General features: G+C 41.1%; 1 protein-coding gene across 1 annotated transcript in view; it reads right to left on the reverse strand.

Annotated features, from left to right (window-relative positions):
- MEOX2 (mesenchyme homeobox 2) overlaps window positions 1-15752 on the reverse strand; it is a 227743-nt gene extending 211991 nt beyond the window's left edge. The window contains exon 1 of the mRNA XM_086940004.1: window positions 15122-15752. Coding sequence (XP_086796130.1) covers window positions 15122-15614 — 493 coding nt within the window. The 5' untranslated portion in view covers window positions 15615-15752. The remainder of the gene's footprint in view (window positions 1-15121) is intronic.
- Window positions 15753-19117: the final 3365 nt, after the last annotated feature.

The raw sequence follows: 19117 nt of genomic DNA on the forward strand, positions 1-19117 counted from the left end.
AAAACTGACGCAAGGCCTCATAAATGAGGCCCTAGGTATTCCCATTAAGAAACAAGGGCTACTTTGAAAATGTAACAAGTCCGCCCCCTTAATATAAATACCACATTGGCTGCTTTCTGTTTTATTTTTCTAATTTAAAAGACTTAGCAACTAACACTACCATAAAACATTCACGATGTCACGTTAATTAAAAGGTATTTCCAGAGATCACTGGATATCAAAATAACGCACGAATAAATATGTAAATGTTGAATTAAAGAATAATAAACGACTTTACCTTTAGAGATTAAAACACTATCCAATGAAAGCCGTTGTTTATTTACAAGATTAATAATGAAGTCTACAGAACATAAGGTCGGCGGTTCAATTTCGACACAGCAAAAGTGGCGGTTATTTACCGTGCTGATTACTCAGCTGCTGTGGGATGGTCGGAACATATAAAAATACTAATCTTTATGAAACGGACGCTACTATAGGCAAAAAGCTGCCATTATCCGAGGATTTCGGAACATCCTAAAAGAATACACACCAATCTGCTCGGTGTGAAGTTGCGGTGGCAATATGCTGTCCTTTCTGGGTTTAGTTCTTGAACTATTATCCCACGCATATCTATTATTTAAATATCTGCGCCCCTGACTGTTGTAGCTGTTCTTTTCTCAGAGAGCATTTCTACAGTAGGAGCATCTGACACAGTACTCGTTATATTCGATGTTTGGAAAACGGCATCTTTATGCAGTGTACTTGCGTACCTTCATCCTATTTCATAAAGTGCACTAATGTAAAACTGCTGCTAAACAAGAACTTATTGTCTTATGCGTTGATTTGGGAAATGTGTATTGTTCTAACTTGTATTGTATCTCATTGTATACAGAAATATTGCTGTACATGATGTTTATGTTTTCTGGATGGATAGATTATAAATAGATAATGAATACCCAAATAAAAAGTGACACTAGGGCTCCAGCATGCTTTTGACTTTAGTTTTAGAGCCGAATTACAACACAGGTCTTAAGTCAACTGCATGACAGCGTTCCTCCAGGATTTAGTCCATTACAATATATATACACCCATAAAACTGGTCTTTTAGGAAATCACAATGCCTTCTTCAGTCCACATGTGTTCCACAAAGAGCGTTCATTCAGCGTGACCATTCACAGGGCTCTGTGCGTAGACACTCCCATTGGGATATGGTACGCCGCTGTGTATCACTTTGGGAATGTAGTCTAAGCCCCACAGGCTGGTAATGGTTGTCCTTTCACCAAACATGACGCCACCTCTGGTAAGACTAGTGCACGCCTGTGTGCTGGTACAACCTCTTATATCCTTTGTTCTAATCAATGAAGTGCCCCCAAGGGGTGATGAAGTACTGTTGCAACGCTACCTCTGTCAGGAACAGTTCAGAATAAACCAGGGTCTTATAGTTTTCTATAAACTGCTTATTAATTAATGGGGCCAGTGGTGACTCCGGCTATTGCACTCACCACATTTCTGAAGTATTCGAAAACTGGTTGCACATAAGGTAATATAGCCCCCTTAGTCAGCTCAATCTATATTGTGAGAATTAATAAGAATCACTAAAGACCAAAAAGTGATGGGCAGCTGCTTGAATTAACCTCAGCCACTTATAATTACTGTAGGCTGAATTCCATTCCATCAATTTTTTCTCGGTTTGCCACGACAGATAGTGATCAGCCATATACAAATCAGTCTTAGTCCTGCCCCACAAAGAAAAGTCTAGTAGGCATATGTCGATTATAGGGAAGTGAAAGCAATCTGAGGCATATTTCAGCCTTTTTGGGTCTTCGGAGCGAAGTAGAGAAATGTAGCTTGCGTCGGAAAATATTGCTTGTCATGGCATGAATTCAAGCCAATTTGTGAAAAAGGCCCTGCCTTCCTTGTGGGGTGGGTCTTGTAATAGATAACAGAAACAAATTACAGTTTATGCAGATCTTAGAAAGCAGCAATGTTGATTTCAGTGTCTATCTTCAGAAAACAAACTTAGTAACTATCCTCTTCTCCCTACTGGATTGCATCAACTTCCATCCTACATCTCTTAGATCCTCTAGTGAACTCGATTCATTTTTCAGCTCAGCTCCTTTAAAACAATTGTGTGCATCTTTGCAACAAATACTTATCTGGGTGTCAATGTTGGTTCACCTGAAACCACATGAGATTTCAATAACTTGAACCATTTAATATGAATGTTACATCACTTCAATGTGGTACTCAGATCTTCTCTTCTGCTGGATCTGTCATACTATGAATTATCAAGAAACAGTGAGCGACCCAAAATACCCTTGAGGGCTTGGGTAATTAGATAAAGGGGTAAAGTGCCTTCAAGGGAATTCGTTTGAATAATGTTTGTTGATTTTAAATTGATTTACAAGGATGATTTAATAATCCCTATGTGTAATTAATACACCACATACGGTATTTTGAGTGACTTTAGCCAAGTCTTTAACATATAAACAACATATAAACAACAAACACAAGGGTGTATTTAAAAAAAATAGAATTTATCAAAAAAAATGTAAGTGGTAAATAATGTCATATACAGATGAAAACAATTCAAATAACAATTAGGCCTGCAGGTACATAGAAAAATAAAATTGGTAAGTGACACAGCAGAACCTAAAGAAACAACTATCCCAGGACAAAATTAATAAGACAATAAAGGGATAAGATGAATGTCGACGTTTCGGTCTCCTAAAGAATACTTTTCAAGACCATCCTCAGGACTGATGTCAATTGCGTGCTGTATAGGACCAAATGTAATCTCAGTCAAAATGCTGCAAGTTTAGAGATGAAAGATAAGGGGGTCGACCACGGAGTTGTATTACCAAGAATACTGGATATGCTCCTATTTATTTTTTAGCAGCGCCACTTAAGTGTGTTGAAAGGTAGTGATCACGATTTTCTTAAGCGATGACCAAATCGGAAAGTGCTTTAAATGAAGGTGAGTTGGCCACAAAATGGTAGTGAGGGTAGTCTAAACACCGAGCATTAATGAAGAAATAGTCTTCAACCTTCATAGAGTTGATTACGAGGCTTAACCACATCGCTGCTGCCCATTTTCCCCTCCGGTGCTGAAGAATTCAGATTTACATGATTTCATGACGAGCTCAGCTCGTCATCAGCACAGCTCCACTGTGCCTCATGACGAGCTCAGCTCGTCATGAGCATGGAAAGGGTTAATCTAAACGGTCCACCGAGTCAGTATGGACATCTGTTACTACTGCATCTAGTCGGAGCAAGTTCTCTAGTATCACAAGGTGGATCGAACTGAAAGCGTCAGGCAGCAATGCAAACCTTTGCCTTTGCATTGCTGCCTGACGCTTTCAGTTCGATCCATCTCGTGATACTAGAGAACTTGCTCGACTAGATGCAGTAGTAACAGATGTCCATACTGACTCTGTGGACCGTTTAGATTAAGCCTCGTAATCAACTCTATGAAGGTTGAAGACTATTTCTTCATTAATGCTCGGTGTTTAGACTACCCTCACTACCATTTTGTGGCCAACTCACCTTCATTTAAAGCACTTTCCGATTTGGTCATCGCTTAAGAAAATCGTGATCACTACCTTTCAACACACTTAAGTGGCGCTGCTAAAAAATAAATAGGAGCATATCCAGTATTCTTGGTAATACAACTCCGTGGTCGACCCCTTATCTTTCATCTCTAAACTTGCAGCATTTTGACTGAGATTACATTTGGTCCTATACAGCACGCAATTGACATCAGTCCTGAGGATGGTCTTGAAAAGTATTCTTTAGGAGACCGAAACGTCGACATTCATCTTATCCCTTTATTGTCTTATTAATTTTGTCCTGGGATAGTTGTTTCTTTAGGTTCTGCTGTGTCACTTACCATTTTTATTTTTCTATGTACCTGCAGGCCTAATTGTTATTTGAATTGTTTTCATCTGTATATGACATTATTTACCACTTAAATTTTTTTTGATAAATTCTATTTTTTTTAAAATACACCCTTGTGTTTGTTGTTTATATGTTGTTTATATGTTAAAGACTTGGCTAAAGTCACTCAAAATAGCGTATGTGGTGTATTAATTACACATAGGGATTATGAAATCATCCTTGTAAATCAATTTAAAATCAACAAACATTATTCAAACGAATTCCCATGAAGGCACTTTACCCCTTTATACTATGAATTATACATTTAAGCTATATTGTATAACCTACTGCATTCTTGCACAAATAATCACAAAAATGCTGAAACATAAACAACAAAGACCACAAATATAGATAGCCAGTCAACAGTTAATTATATTGCAGTTGTTTTGATTAGTGATTTTGCCCTTAGACTAATAAGCTTAAGTTCGCAACATTTGCATAATTTCAATAAGCTTGGAAAGGTTGGCATTCAAAATGTGACTGTCAGGCTAATTTGAAACGAAGTATGAAGAGGAGTGGTTGCAAATATCTGAGAAGCATTGGTTTGAAAGGGAAATAATTGTGTTGGAGGCCTTTTATGTTTACCATGTGTTTTTTAAAAGGAACTGGTGGTGTTAATTTGCAATGAGCTGCCATCATCATCATCATAAAACTTTTTCGGAAGTATATAAACATCCATAAAAGCGGATACAAAATTACATCAAATAAGTCAAAATATTACATCAACCAAAAAATGTTAAGTTAGAAATGTAAAAAACATAACAGTATGAACTGCCAATTAGCACCATGTTGCCGTCTCTAAAAATGTAATATTTTACTTCACTTCTATTTTTGGTGGTACGAGTGGTTCATTTCTTCTGTGCAAACTTCTAATATATATTTTTGCATTGGAAAAACAGCTCTGATTGCCACAAAATAAAATTAAATAAAGCAGTGGACCCTTACAATACCTAAAATGGTAGTAAAAAGCAGTTTCGTGCAAATAAACGATAGGCAGAAAACATTAATCTATTGCAGCAGAAATAAAACTGTGGTCTTGTTAATAAGAAGTGTGAGGTTCCCTCATCAAAACAGGTTTTTAGCACACTGAACATAAGAAATGTAAACATGTATGTAGAAAGAAGCTGTCTGATGCAAATGAAACCTTTTAGAAATATCTTGACTCAGGAACCTGATGCTCTGAGTAATAAGTAAAAGGACAGTTTTTGCACATCAGATGAAGCATTAATATTGACTGATCTTAAATCCTGTGACCAAAGTTGAGTGACGGAAAACTGATTCCTTGAAGCATGAAATATCTTTGTTTACTTGTGGATGTTACATATCTCTTCTACCAAAGCATTACATAAAATAATAATTTCAAAAAGATCTTTAAGGTAAAAAAAAGTGAGATAAGTTATTGTAGCTAATTTTATGGGCTGGAAGATGGATAGACTTGGGAGGAGGCCAAAGAGATGAATGTTCCATGGTTTATATGTAAATAGACTAAAGGGGTAAAATACCTTACGGCCTCAATTTGTTAGGGGGTAGTGGTCAAGAGCGGAAAGTTATGGAATGGCCTTATCTTGAGTATACTTAAAATGAAGACAGCTAAAGCAGGCCTTAAAGTAGAAATAGATAAGGAGCGAACCAAGCGGCAGGGGGGAATTGTTCAGCAAGGAATTTAATAAACAAACAGACGGAAGCACCATTCTGAAAGGATTGTGGGGGGAGACATAATAAACTAATCAACAACAGTCAAGGCATGGCTAATAAGAAGTATGCTCATGAAGGAAAAAACGTTTATAGATATTGAGCACTGACTATGGAGCATGAGTTAGTATTAGTCCTAGTGGATGGGTCAAAGATGCCATGAAGTTCATGGTCGGTTGTGAAAGAAAGGAAATGATGGAGCCGTGAGATGAAGGACGGGAGGATTTGGGTGCAGAAAACAAGAAGGTCAATGTTCTGGAGTGAAACTTTTGTTAGTACATCCAAAGCTGGAGACAAGAGCAACATTTTGAAAGTTGAGAAATACTATCTAGTAAAGAACAAGAAAGAGAAATATGTCTGAGTGTTATCAATATTGAAAATGAATGCCAAACTGGGGGATAAAAGCAAAAATAGACATAGAGGAGATAGAGAAGCCAAATAGTCTGAGGACTGAGCTACATGTTCCACCAGAAAGGGAGTGAAGAACAGAAGATAAAAAGCATGACTGCTGCGTTGATGAGCTCAATTGTGTGATTATGATGGATCATCATGAGACATGAATATTTCTTAATATTTATAGTTGTAATTCTCAACAGTTTAATGCTGACCAATAAAAACAAACAAATACGAGGAATATTAATTCTTTTAAAAAAAAGATATAGACCAATAATCATAGGTGGGAAGATGCAGACAATTGCAAAAATATGAAAGACGAACATTAAGGCATCAGTATAGAACTTTATCGCACATATAAGATGTGCTGGGCCTAGACGCTCTCTGCTTGAGCTATCGAACTAAAATAGACAACCTAGACACGGACGTGAAGTGAATTCACAAAGTGTTCTATGGATACCTTTTGATCAATAGGTGAGAAATAATAAAAAATGGACGCAAACCTTCAACTACCAAACGAGGTGGCATGCTTCGTTGTCAGGTTTGCTCCACACCCTTCCAGCATTTTTTGCGGCACTGAGGGGCATCCAAATGTTTGAAAGTACTTCGAATACAGCTGTAACTCGTTTTATGATCATCTCTAATGACTGTTTACAATGTGATTTAACATTATACTCCATACCACCAGCCTAGCCATCAATCTTTTTCTGTTAAGTGTGTTTTTTCTTTCTGGATATTGTTTTTTTCATTATGCAAAAAACGTATCTCTCAGTGACAAATGCAACCCTTTCTACCCTACGGGAATTTGGAAAGCTGAAAAGGCTAATGACAAGCATCCATTTGATAGACCATAAACGAGATATTGAGAAATGTTGTGTTTGTTTGATACTTGCGATAGATTGCTTTCCATTATACTGGGTTTCATATGTGCCTCCTTGTAAAGTACATCTTTAGTAATACACAAGCTTTACCAAGTGTAAAGACTGTTCCCTGAAAGAAAATGACTCTTTTTTGCTGTTCTTAACAAAGCGTTGAGATGATTAGAGTGGGGAAATTTGACAATTCTGTGGAAAACAGATGGGCAGCATCTTGAAACAAGTTAGTGTAAACACTGTGTGTAAATAGTACTACGTTTTGAGTTGAAAAGAGCAAACTATCTGCATTACCGTATGAAACAACTCAAAACTTGGATAAAAGGGGCAAACCTAACTCAATGATGGTTAGCTGGATGGCAATGCTTGTTTATTCTGGTCAAGTAACTCAATATGTTCCCATGGAGGCTTGTGTGGGTCAAGCAAGCCTTTTACAAACTAATTCAGTTTTTTTAAATTTATTTTTTAATATATTTTTATTGTATTTTTCATGACATGATACATACAGATAAAAACATGTAAATTTGTGGCAAATAGAGCACATCGCTTATTCTTTTATGGAACATAAAGTACGTCATGAGCATTTAGATTGTAGCTGTTGGGTGGATGGTTACATGTCCTGCTAGGCTATTCATTTTCGTGACAGCGTTCCAGCTGACCTGCACTCTTAGCCCTGTGCTTGGTTCTAAACATATAACATGAACATATAACATGTGGTGGTTGGCTGTTGGTTGTGGATCGGTGTGCAGCACTGTGCTTGATTATCGCTGTTTATGTTGTCTGTGGTGGTTTGAACGGATCCAGGAAGCTGCCTAGTGGTGACCACATCTCTCTATTGGGTTTCTTCCACGGTGTGTATCTTAGTGCTATGTTATCAGCTCCACTTAACAAAGTAATCCTATTTAGCCACCCTTTGAAGGTGGCCCTGGAGGTGTCTTTCAATTTGGCTAGCACTATGTTTGTGGCACTCGTTAGGAGGAAGTCAAGAAGGTTTCTGTCTTGTTGAGAGTTAATATCGGTGTTAAGGTGTGCTGTTGTTAGAGTGCAGAACTCTTTTTTGAGGGTGCAGCCTAGTGTCTGGTTGGTGAAGTTGAACACTTTATCCCAAAAATGTTTGACCTTGCTGCATTGGAAGATTAGATGTGCTAAGTCCCCTGTATCGTTATTGCAGTTCCAACATTGGCTATTCTCTCTTAGGTCTAGTTTCGCTAGTCGTGCTGGAGTCCAGTGTGCTCGGTGCAGCAACCAGAATTTTGTTTGAGCGAGTACTGGTGATATCATGTTTTGCGTGGGGGAAGACCACATGGTAGCCGTTTCCTGTTCTGTGAGATTTCTGCCTGTCTGGGTTTCCCAGTAGCTTGTGTTTTTACCGTTGAGTTTTGATTTAGTTGGACGGAGGAGTTTATATAATTGTGACATAGGGTGACCTGTCTTGTTTAGGTTCTCCATAAATTGGAAAATTGAGGAGGTGAGTATACTAAGGTTTGCTTTTGTAATTGACATCAATCGAGGCTGTACCAAGTCTTCCAAAATTGGGTTTTACTTCTGGAGGATCCTGTCTAGCATTATGTGCCTTGTGCTCATTGTTAACATTGATGCTATTTCATTTATTTTATTATTATTATAATTTATTGTTTGTCCCGCTTGGTACATCAGTACGGATGTTGATGCACTGTATGCGAACACCCATATTTTGATTATTCTTTTTTACCCTTCAGCAGGGTTGGAATGTGACAGAAATGTACCCGCCACAGCCAAAGTAAAACTGGCCCCCATTACTGCATCGGATAGCTAAAAGCCAAGCCTTGACTGGGAACAGCAACCAGCCCTGGCAGATTTCTGCTCAACCAGCCCTGGGAGCAGGAGGCGGCACAGGGTGCTAGCAAGAAGCACCACTCCTGCTTTTGTTACAGGGGTCCGATATTGCTGAATTACTGCAAAACCGACCCCGATGGGCACAAAACCAACCCCCACCCCTACGGCCCACTGGGGAAATGCCCGCTATGGCCAGTCCAGCCCTGCTAAAACCATGGCCGCCATTTACAAATAAGGGCAGTTTTGACCTTCTAAAGACACGTTGTATATTTGTTTTGCAAGGTATGGAAGACTGCATGCGTATGTGCTTGCTGCAGACAGTCTTTGTGGTAATATCAGGGAAATCACTGGGAAAAACAGAAATTTATACCATAAAAAAGACCCACAAACAGTCAAAAAACAGCCCTTACACTGCTCTTACCGCCCACACTTCGGGCACTGCCAAAGTGCCCTGAAGGCTATTCCGACAGTGTTCTTCTGAAGCAGTCAGGAATTTACTGGACTGGGTCAACTTGTGTTGATGAATGTTCTTAACTCACTCGTCATTCTTGTTGCAGGAGTAAAATAAAAAATAAGACCATTTCATGGTCTCTAAAATTACATTGTAAATTGTAATTGGATTTTTTAATTTCCATCATCGAAATAATACTGTATAAATGTTCAGAATGAAACTATCTCAATTGGCCATGGCATTTGTATTGACGAAAATAACTTCAAAAACTCTGTTGAGTATTATGTTACAAAGTTACTTGAGGACTGGCTGAAAGCTGACCTAACATTAACTGATGACAAATCTCAAGCTGCACCACTTTGCCATTGTAAATGTTGCCCATTTGTATATAGTTTGATGTTTACATTGTCCACACTTGATGTCTAGGAAAATGTACAATTAAAAGCAATTGACATTGTCCATTCACTGGTCATCTGTGGGCAATGATACCGGTCTTCTTCAATGAGCATTTTCAATTCAAACATTGACCATTATATAACGTTATAATAAATAAATCAGTCGTGTTGTGTAATGTATAGAACATGTTTGAGATGTGGTTACACAGTAGTAACAATGAACGGTCAAGTTCCAACCTCACAGCCTTTTCCCTATACCTCTGATACTCAACATATGCTCAGCGCCTTCCCACCGCCACCAAAAACCAGAATTAAAACAATGCCCCCCAAATAGATAACATTGATCAATATCATATTATGAATGTCACAATATCATAGAGCAGCTCTAAAGCCCTCCCTCATTCTAACGCATGCCTTTTACGTAGTGTTCTGAAATAGATTTAGGCTGACAATCAGCACGAGAAATAAATATTTTCATCTGGGTGACCATCAGCACGATCACTCTCTCTTGTCTGTGTATTGAAAGGCCTTAAAATGTTTTTTAGTTTGAAAAATATTGAGTTTTAAGTACCCTGAACAATCCGCACTCCTCTGTCTTTCCCCTGCAACTTATGGCCCTCTCATGTCTGGCTACTCATATAATGTGTTTTAACAAGATGTCCCAGTGTGATTGTTGGGGAATCTGAAGCTCAACCCCCCCATCATACTGACCAAGCTATGTCCCTGCCTCCAGGACATCAACACTGTCTTCATACAGGGGTGCTGTGGGCGGGATGCCGGGACACGACCTCATGGTTATTTCTCAAAGACGAAATGTATGGCGGTGTCTGGTCCAAGGAGGATGCTGCTCTGCCTCTCTCACTGGGAGGAGGAGGGATCCGGCTCTACTCTCTCAGTGTAAAAGTCAGTGTATGGTCTCTCAGTTCAGGTTTAGCTTGCATTGACAGCCTCAAATACAGTGTCTTCATCTTTCCATGCTGAAAACACACATTTTTCTAGATTAATTTCTGACATTGAGACGAGCTGTGATGCTGCCAAGGCACTCCCATAGACAGTGGTTCATATAGGGACTGGGTGGCTGTCTCAGCGCGCATCAGGAGTCAATTCACCAGGGACAGACTCATTTTAGGAATCTTGATCCGAATCCTGAACTATGTACAAATGTCAGAGCAGAATGTATTCTTTTCTTTCAAGTTATTCTTTGTGATATCCTTCACATGTAGTTTAACAATCCACTCTTTGGTGAAGCTTTTCCTATAACAGGAGGCCAGTGCCTCTGGGACATTACAAATTAGAAAAAAACAGGATCCACCCTTTTCTGCCGCCCTCGTGCCGCTTCCCTGTATCCTGGAGCAGTGAGCCCTTGATAGTGTATTTTAGAAAACTATCTCAACCCTAAACTATTAAAAAGACTATTGGCCACGTAATTGGATGTTTATGTTTGAAGTGATAGGTGTAATGCATGCTCTAGGAGTGCGATAAAGAGCAAGGGGCAGTGCTGATGTAGGGTTCAGTGTGTGATATTATCCCCTCTTTAGGCCTTGCTGTCCTATGTATTGGCGCTTTAGTGCTCGGAGGGATGCGTTTCAAACAGAGGAGCACATGACGAACTCTGCCAGCGATTGTCCTTCCAGCCTGGAGCCTCACAACACGACTCATCAATATGTGCAGGGCAGTGGATAATATTGTAGCAAGCGACTTACTCATCCATATCTTGGAACTAAAGGCAGCTGGGCAAGGCAATCACGGGCGGGGAGATCTCTGATACACAGCAAGAATCAATGCAGGGGCTGCCATATCAATGAAGGGGGCATGGGGAGGGAACCGAGAGAAAAACAAGGAAGGGGCAGTCTAGGTGCCGAACACCCGAGCTAAGTGGGAAGTCTGTATTTACTCGGAAGTAATATTGAGGATCATCATAATAATAATATTATTAATAATAATAACAGTGATAATAATAATAATAGTGATAATGATTATGATGATAATCCTATTAATAATAATAACAATAGTGATAATGATAATATTAGCAATAATGATGATGATGATGATGATGATGATAATAATAATAGGAATAACAATAGTGATAATGATAATAACAGCAATAATGATGATACTAATAATAATGATAATATTTAAGGATATGATGATGACAATAGGGACAATAATAATACTAATAATAATAATAGTAATCATGCGTTATTATTATTTGTGTTCGTATTATTATCATCATCATCATCGTCATTAGTATTGTTGTTGTTAATCATAATTGTAATTATGATAATTATTATAATACTGATGCTGATAATAATGATAATAAGTATATTTATATTAATGATAATAATAATAATAATAATAATAATAATAATAATAATAATAATAATAATAATAATAACGATGATGACGGGAAGTAGTAGAATAGTTTTCCTACTAAAACTAATACCGATACTATTCATGAGAGTGTATGTGTAGTTGGTGCAGTGGATGATGAAGGTGAATATAATTCTACTATTAATACTAATGCTGCTACTATTAATAATAGCTAGAGTCATAATACTAATAATGATCGTTCTGTACTGGTATTGTTACAGCGGTGCATGTATTATTACGATTTAGAAATATTAATGATAATTGCCCACAAACCTTGCTAGTCCTTTCTTTAGCCGACATACGCCGCGGTGTTGATTAGTAATAGTCCTCTCCTCTTCAATATAGATGATATGTGATGTCACTAATGAGAACACAGGGGCACGTCAGTGCGTGCGTAAAGCACAGGTACAGCACCTGCCGTGCTAGCCAGCACGTCATACGTCAGCACAGCAGGGCCGTGTTTCCCACGATGTGGACCTGACAGAGCAATGAATAAAATACACGACCGTCCAATGAGCTGGTCAGATCACTGTGCGGGTTGATGCCCTCACAGCAGAAGCCTGTATTCGGGTGCTTGTACGCAGCCTGTTATCTTTCTGAGGTAGGTGAAAGGAGTACCAGAGAGCAGGGTGATAGAAATACTCCCGGTAAAGCCGAGATGCCACTCCTTGTGGGAAATGTCTTACGTAAATTCAGCAATTATTGAAATGTACGTCACCACTTAATTGCTAGTCATTGCTGTGCACTGAGAAATCCCGCCTAAAAAAATCCAGGGCTTGGGAATCACTACAAATTTCGTAAATTAATATTTTGCATCTCGGGTCCAGGCATGAGGGTCATTGAAAGAACCGAATCTCCCTCTGATTTCATATCAATAGAGCGAAGCCTTAGCCTAAATTGTGGTGATCGCTCCTGGTGTCTTTATTGTGTGTGTATTATACAGAATAAAGTAGCCCTGGTTTGCTAGATCAACTCCCGTCTGAAGTCGCATTGCAGCGCCATGACTGGAATGTCTTCTTTCACTCCATGAAACCAAGAGGTGCGTTTTTGTTTAAATATTCTAATAGCTACCATTACTTTTTGTTGTGAATGGTAAATATTTATTAGAGGGCAAACAATGTCATGAAGTGCATTGCAGCTCTGCTGTCCACCGCCGCCGTCATCGAACGGATGTGCACGCTGAGTCCACGTCCTCACCTGAACGCAGAGAGCACCGCGACTTCGGCCCTGGCAGGCCCGGTGCATCCCCGAGAGTGCGTGCAAAGACATTTGCGCGCATTCCCGGATATAATATTATAATATGAGAAGTGCGTTGGTGAGTTCCGCGCTGCAAAGGGGGTGAAAGTATAACTGACTTAAATGTAATTGACTACAATGGAAATCTGTACAGCGCCTCGTCAGGGGTAATAAGCTCTTGTGAGTACATAACACTTTGCCACATTTTCCAAATGTGTCGAAGCCTACATGCTTTGGCGACGTCCAGTGCACGTTACTGTATTGCCCCGAGTTCTCAAATTCACTTTTCGGAAATGGAGCCTGACTTCAGTGGAAGTTACAGTGAGCGCATTCTCATACCACTCACTACAGGTGCATTTTACTTGCCGCAGGGACACGCATTAACAGGCAGATGCGCACTGGTGTACAAAAAAACCCTCAATACAAGTCGATCAGAATGGGGCGCAGGGAGAGTTAGTTATAAGTGTGATAAATTCCTCCTATCCAAGGGTTTCACCTGAAAGTGAGGCATATGGTGTACAATTGTTTTTTTCTCACACAATATGGCATTTTTTGGCTTTTATCCAGGCTTTTTCACCGCCTGCCCTATAGTTTCGACCTGAAGGAAATTATCAAGGGAAACTGCAAGTTGTGTAATTCCGATTCCTGTGTGGTCGGAATTCAGCCTGAATTTATAACAAGGGCTAAGGTTGGCAGCCACACGGTTTAGGCCCTCCTTCCGAGTGGCCCACATAATTCTGGTATGCGCTGTAACTACCAGAATCTAAGTTGGCTTCTAACACTTCCCTCCCACAGTCTCCCCAGATACATTTTGGCAGGTTAAACCTGCTGAAAATAATTGGGTGGAGATTGTGACTTTGATGAGGTAAGCAACAAAATGTGTGTGCTGTTCAAACTAATAATTCGATTTTTATTGCACCCAATAATTCAATGTCGGATTTTGGGGCTGCAGGCAAAACATATTTGTGAGCTCCTTGTTTGGAACAATTTTGGATTTTATTACCCATTTTCTGCTAATTCGTGCCAGCATGATGACAACCAATCCTTCAGAAACTGGGTCCCACATAAAACAATTAACCTATATCTTTCTGGTGAGGTGGGGGAGGCAAAAATTCTTAAGCTGACACTGGGCAAAGGGGGCTTAGTTAGATGGAGGCAGAGAGCACCGAGAAAAGAAGGTGGACTGTAAAAATGAGCAGGGGTGATGCAAAGTGAAAGTTCACTTCCTCGGGGTTACGCTTGGAAGGTGTCGGCCCTGGGCAAGAGCCCTCTTTGCCAAGGCCTTAACTCGAACTTGAATACATTCAGATACAGCCTGTTCGATTTCACTAGGAGCGATGCCACATAGGCCCAAACACAGGACCACTCAAATGAGTGACTGACAGTATTACAGAAATTAAAATATACACGTGTTCTGTTGAAATCACTGGAAATGTTAAAATGTAAAGTTCTCTGACACCTCTCTGAAAAAAGGGTAAACATTTTTTACCGAAAAGTAGACATCATATAATTTACATTACTGTAACTGTGCTCCTGGACAGTGCTAAAATGAAGCAAATTCTTCACATTCTGCCGCCGGAAAACAGAATAGTTGTGCAGTGATATTTCTGTAAACTACTTTTTATTTTTTAACACAACAAGTTTACGGGTTTAAGTCCTGGCGTAAAATACTGGAACTTTAATGTTTAAGTGATCGGGCGAGGACTCTGGAGTTTATATAAAACCCAATTATAAAACCCCTATTCGAAAAAACAAACGAGACTCTGAACGGGTGAAATGTTCACACCTGAACACGTTTAACCTAAGATGCGTTCCTATAAAGTTAGCGTTAAACCTCCCGCCACAAGTGACAGCGTTAAAGGTCCCGCAGCCGGCGACGGCGCTCCAACGCCCTGACGCAGGTGCTAATGTTTAAACGCTCCGCCGCAGGTGGCAGGAGTGACGTGAGGGGTGACGGCGCGCCCGCGCCAGCGGTGTCTTACCTGAGCTGTCACTCTTCCTCTTGCCCGCCCTCTTCTCCGTGTCCGCCGGGGAGAGCGCCTGCCTGCTGTAGTCCCCCGGCACGCAGGCCGCTCCGGTGGGGGTGCTGGAGCCCATGCTGGGGGAGCTGGAGCACAGGACGGGGGAGCTGTTGCTCAGCTCGGGGAGTCCCGAATCCTGCTGGAGGCAGATGCTGTGCCTGGCGGCCGCATGCGGAGACGCCATCTGAGGAATGTGCCAGTTGGACTGGATGGGCTGGTGCTGATGGTGCTGGTGGTGGTGGTGATGGTGATGGCCGCGGTGGTGCTGGCTGCCGAACATTGCCTCGTCGTTAGGGTAACCAGCAATGATGCACGAGGGGGCCGACGTGGACAGGTCGGGGTAGGACATGTGGTCAGACCTGCCATGGAGGGCAAGCGGGGACTGCGAGAAGGGGTGCAGGCTCTGGGCGGCCGCGTGCGGGCTGCGCAGGCAGCCGAAGAGAGTGTGATCCATGGCACGCGCCTCTCAGGCTCCAGGCATAGGACGGTTCCCACAGCAGAGATCCAGCCCGGGGTGCGCTCCTCCCGATGTCCCGTGCGCGTGGGCCTCGGCTCCTGAAGGGAACGTGCGCTGTGCTGGAAGTCCAAACCAGGCCGCTGGCCCGTCCCACCCCGCTCCAGCCCTGTGCCCTGCACCGGGATCACGACACCGCGCACTGCTCGGATGTCAAGTGAGGGAGATGCTAAAGCCAGTGGAATATGGTCCCCGAGCACTGCGCTAAGGGGGAAACCGTTCCGAGAGGTTATAAATAGCGTGTAATCCGAGCCGGGGGCTGGTTCGGGAGCGCAGCGCTGACCACATGCAACTCCCTCCAAAACTCATTGCCTAAAGTGCACACACACAAACACGCGCACAAAATGCGCGCTCCATAATAAAACGGTGTGTTTGTGCGCGCCTCATATAAATAGTATGTCACATATAAAACTTCTTTTGTTCTTGGCATATTTTTCACAGCTCAAACTCCAAATGGCCTTTCTGTAATATAATAATGGTATTGGAAAGTTCTATGACAAACCTTTGTCTGCTTCTGTGTAGGATAACCCCACAGCCAATGGCTGTGCATGGTAAATAGACACTTGTAGCATTACCTTACCGAGGACCTCTGCAGTTTTACACGTTTCTACATAGCATAGCATAGCACAGGAGTTCGGCTAACTTGAATAAAAAGAAGGTATCACGTACAATTCGGTGGGTTATGAAGATAATGCGATATGTTCTTATTTATGGGAACCAGGCCTGTTTAGAGCTCACTACAGTAGTTACATTTACAACAATTGATTTGTGTATAGCAATTAAACATGCAAATTAGTTATATGGGCGTGGTGTTTGTTTTACGCATAATGCTCTTATTTTGTAATAATTATTCAAATTTCTGCAATTAGAGACACCCTAAGGGCTAGGTACTGTAAACAACATATATACTGTGAGCCCATCAAATGCTCAAATATAGAGGTCTTTATGTGTAAATTAATGTTAGATTTGTTTTACCAGTGCTGAAGTATAACATAAGTCTTGCACACCACATTTGCAATTTCGTTTTAAATAAATGCTGGGACACATACTCATACACCGTGTACACATATAGGAACTAGCATTCTTACCAAAAATGTTACTAAAATGCTAGCCTTCCATCACTGGTTCAGATTACTATTATGTTCTACAAGGCAAACTGGTGATAACGAACAGCAATCTTTGCCCAAGTGCATATTTCAAGTATAACTGAAGGTGGTGGTGGGGGTGGGAGTTTAGGGGGCAACCACTCCACACCCATGTGGCTGCCACAGTGCTTGAAGTGGAGGGAAAGGAACGGTTGCATGCGCCTCTCCACTGGCTTTCTTCCATAATGGGCCAAGGAAGACTTGAAGTAGCCACAACATACTGGCAAGGTGACAACGCCTAGGTGAATTCTTACGGTTTCCCAATTTTCATCTTAAATATGAGTAGTTACGCGCTTGCCAGGAGTTCTTTTCCAGGTCGTTCATTCCTAGATGTTCAGCTGGTGGAGAGGGATAGAACTAGAATTGGCACTTGGCCCATTGGAAGTACAGTACAGCCCTGTACACTTAAAGCAGGATGGGACAACACCCGAACTGCTTGTGGACCCCAACTAACTACCCTTCATCACAGATACCGAAGAACATGATAAACAGACAGTAGAGGCTTGCACAGCGATGTGCCGAGCGCAAGGTAAGTGGTTTTATTTAATTATTTATTTCATATATCAGTTCCCTTTTCAATTTGTCATTTTACCGAACAGGATTGATACCAATTCTCACCCTTAATAATTCCATTCTGAACCATGGGTTTGGTAAAATGTCTAAATAGCGGTACCACTTTTCTTTCCTCCAGCTATTACTCATAAATCGCACAGACTCTTTCTTTGTCAGGTACTCCATGTCATTCAATCTAGATAATTCCTTCCCTAAAGCTTTGAGTTCGCTTTTTGATTCCTCAATATGCCGGGACTGCGGATCAATAGTCGAATTTAACTTATCACAAATGGTATATCACTTCTTTCTTGTTACTTTCGCCCACTTTAATTCACTTATCTGAATCTCCTTCATATACCATTGTGACACTTTCGATTCTTCACCTGTCCCCAGCCTTTTCCAGAATCTAAATAGGCTCACTTGTACCTGGACATTCCATGAGGTCATGTCTAGCTCCTGTCTAATTGCCTGTTTGATTGATGCGCTAAGCAATGACATCAGTGCTTTTAAACATTTCCCTTCCTCCCTGTCCCAGGTACCTTTCCCTCCTAGGCATTGGATTTCTGCTCCATACTGTATTTGTGGGGGGATCATTGCGTTGTAAGCCTTCAGCAATGGTCTGTGGGACATAGTGCCATAGCTATGATTAAAAGTTTTCAGCCCACAAATTGAGGCTAGGGTTTTTACTTTCTGGACTTCCAGGTGCGTGTCCCATATTAGAGACTTGTCAAACCATATTTCGAGATATTTATACTCGTTGACTATCTCTAATTCCGTTTGCCCCAGAAACCAATTGAACTTTTGGTTTCTCTTCCCAAAGCACAGGATTTTTGTTTTGTCCATGTTCACTGTGAGACGTTTGGTTGCGCAGTAAATGATGAACGCATTCAACTTCCTTTGCACACCCAACTCTGACTGATCCAGGATCACCAGATCGTCTGCGTACAAAAGACAAGACACATTTTTCCCATTTACTTTTGGGCTTGCACTTCTATCAGTCAACAAAAAGGAAGGTATGTCTGCAAGAAAGATTGAAAAAAAAGCAGCAGGGACAACACGCATCCATGTCTTAGGCCATTATTGATCGATATCTCCAGAGTCAAACCCCATTGTATCTTTAATGACCTGCGCCCAGTTCTGACTATGCAACTCCTGAATTACCGCTAGGAGTTCTCCCGGGATGTTGTAGCTTCTTAACGTCTCCGAAGACACTCCCTGTAGACTAAATCAAAAGCTGCACGAAAATCAACAAAACAGCAGTATAATGTTCCTTGCTGCTCCATGGATTTCCGCGCTTAAGCTCATAAAGCGAAGCAATGGTCTATTGTTGAGTGCCCCTCCTTAAAACCTCCTTATTCTACTGGCACTATTGAGTGTTGCTCCACCCAGTCCTTCAATCTGCCAAGGATTATTTTAGAGAACACTTTCACTCCAATATCAAGCAGATTGATTAATCTGTAATTCTAAGGGTCCTTCCTGTCACCTTTCTTGTGAAGGGGCCTTATCACTGCCCCTCTCCAGGATTTTGGGATAATCCCTGAATCTAAGACCGCTAAAAACATCTAGAACCAAAATTGTGCCCATCAGTCATTACAACAGCAGGTAGGTTGTCTGGCCCTGCAGCTCGGGTTAGGTTTAACTTCCTAATAGTTTCCTTCACTATTTCAGAGGAGAAGGATGGCTTTAACTCTTTTGCTACCCTTCCTCTGAAGGCTCTTTCCTTATTTATTACAGGTGCATACTTTG

Source organism: Lissotriton vulgaris, chromosome 10 (genome assembly GCF_964263255.1).
Source record: "Lissotriton vulgaris chromosome 10, aLisVul1.2, whole genome shotgun sequence".
NCBI lineage: Eukaryota > Metazoa > Chordata > Amphibia > Caudata > Salamandridae > Lissotriton > Lissotriton vulgaris.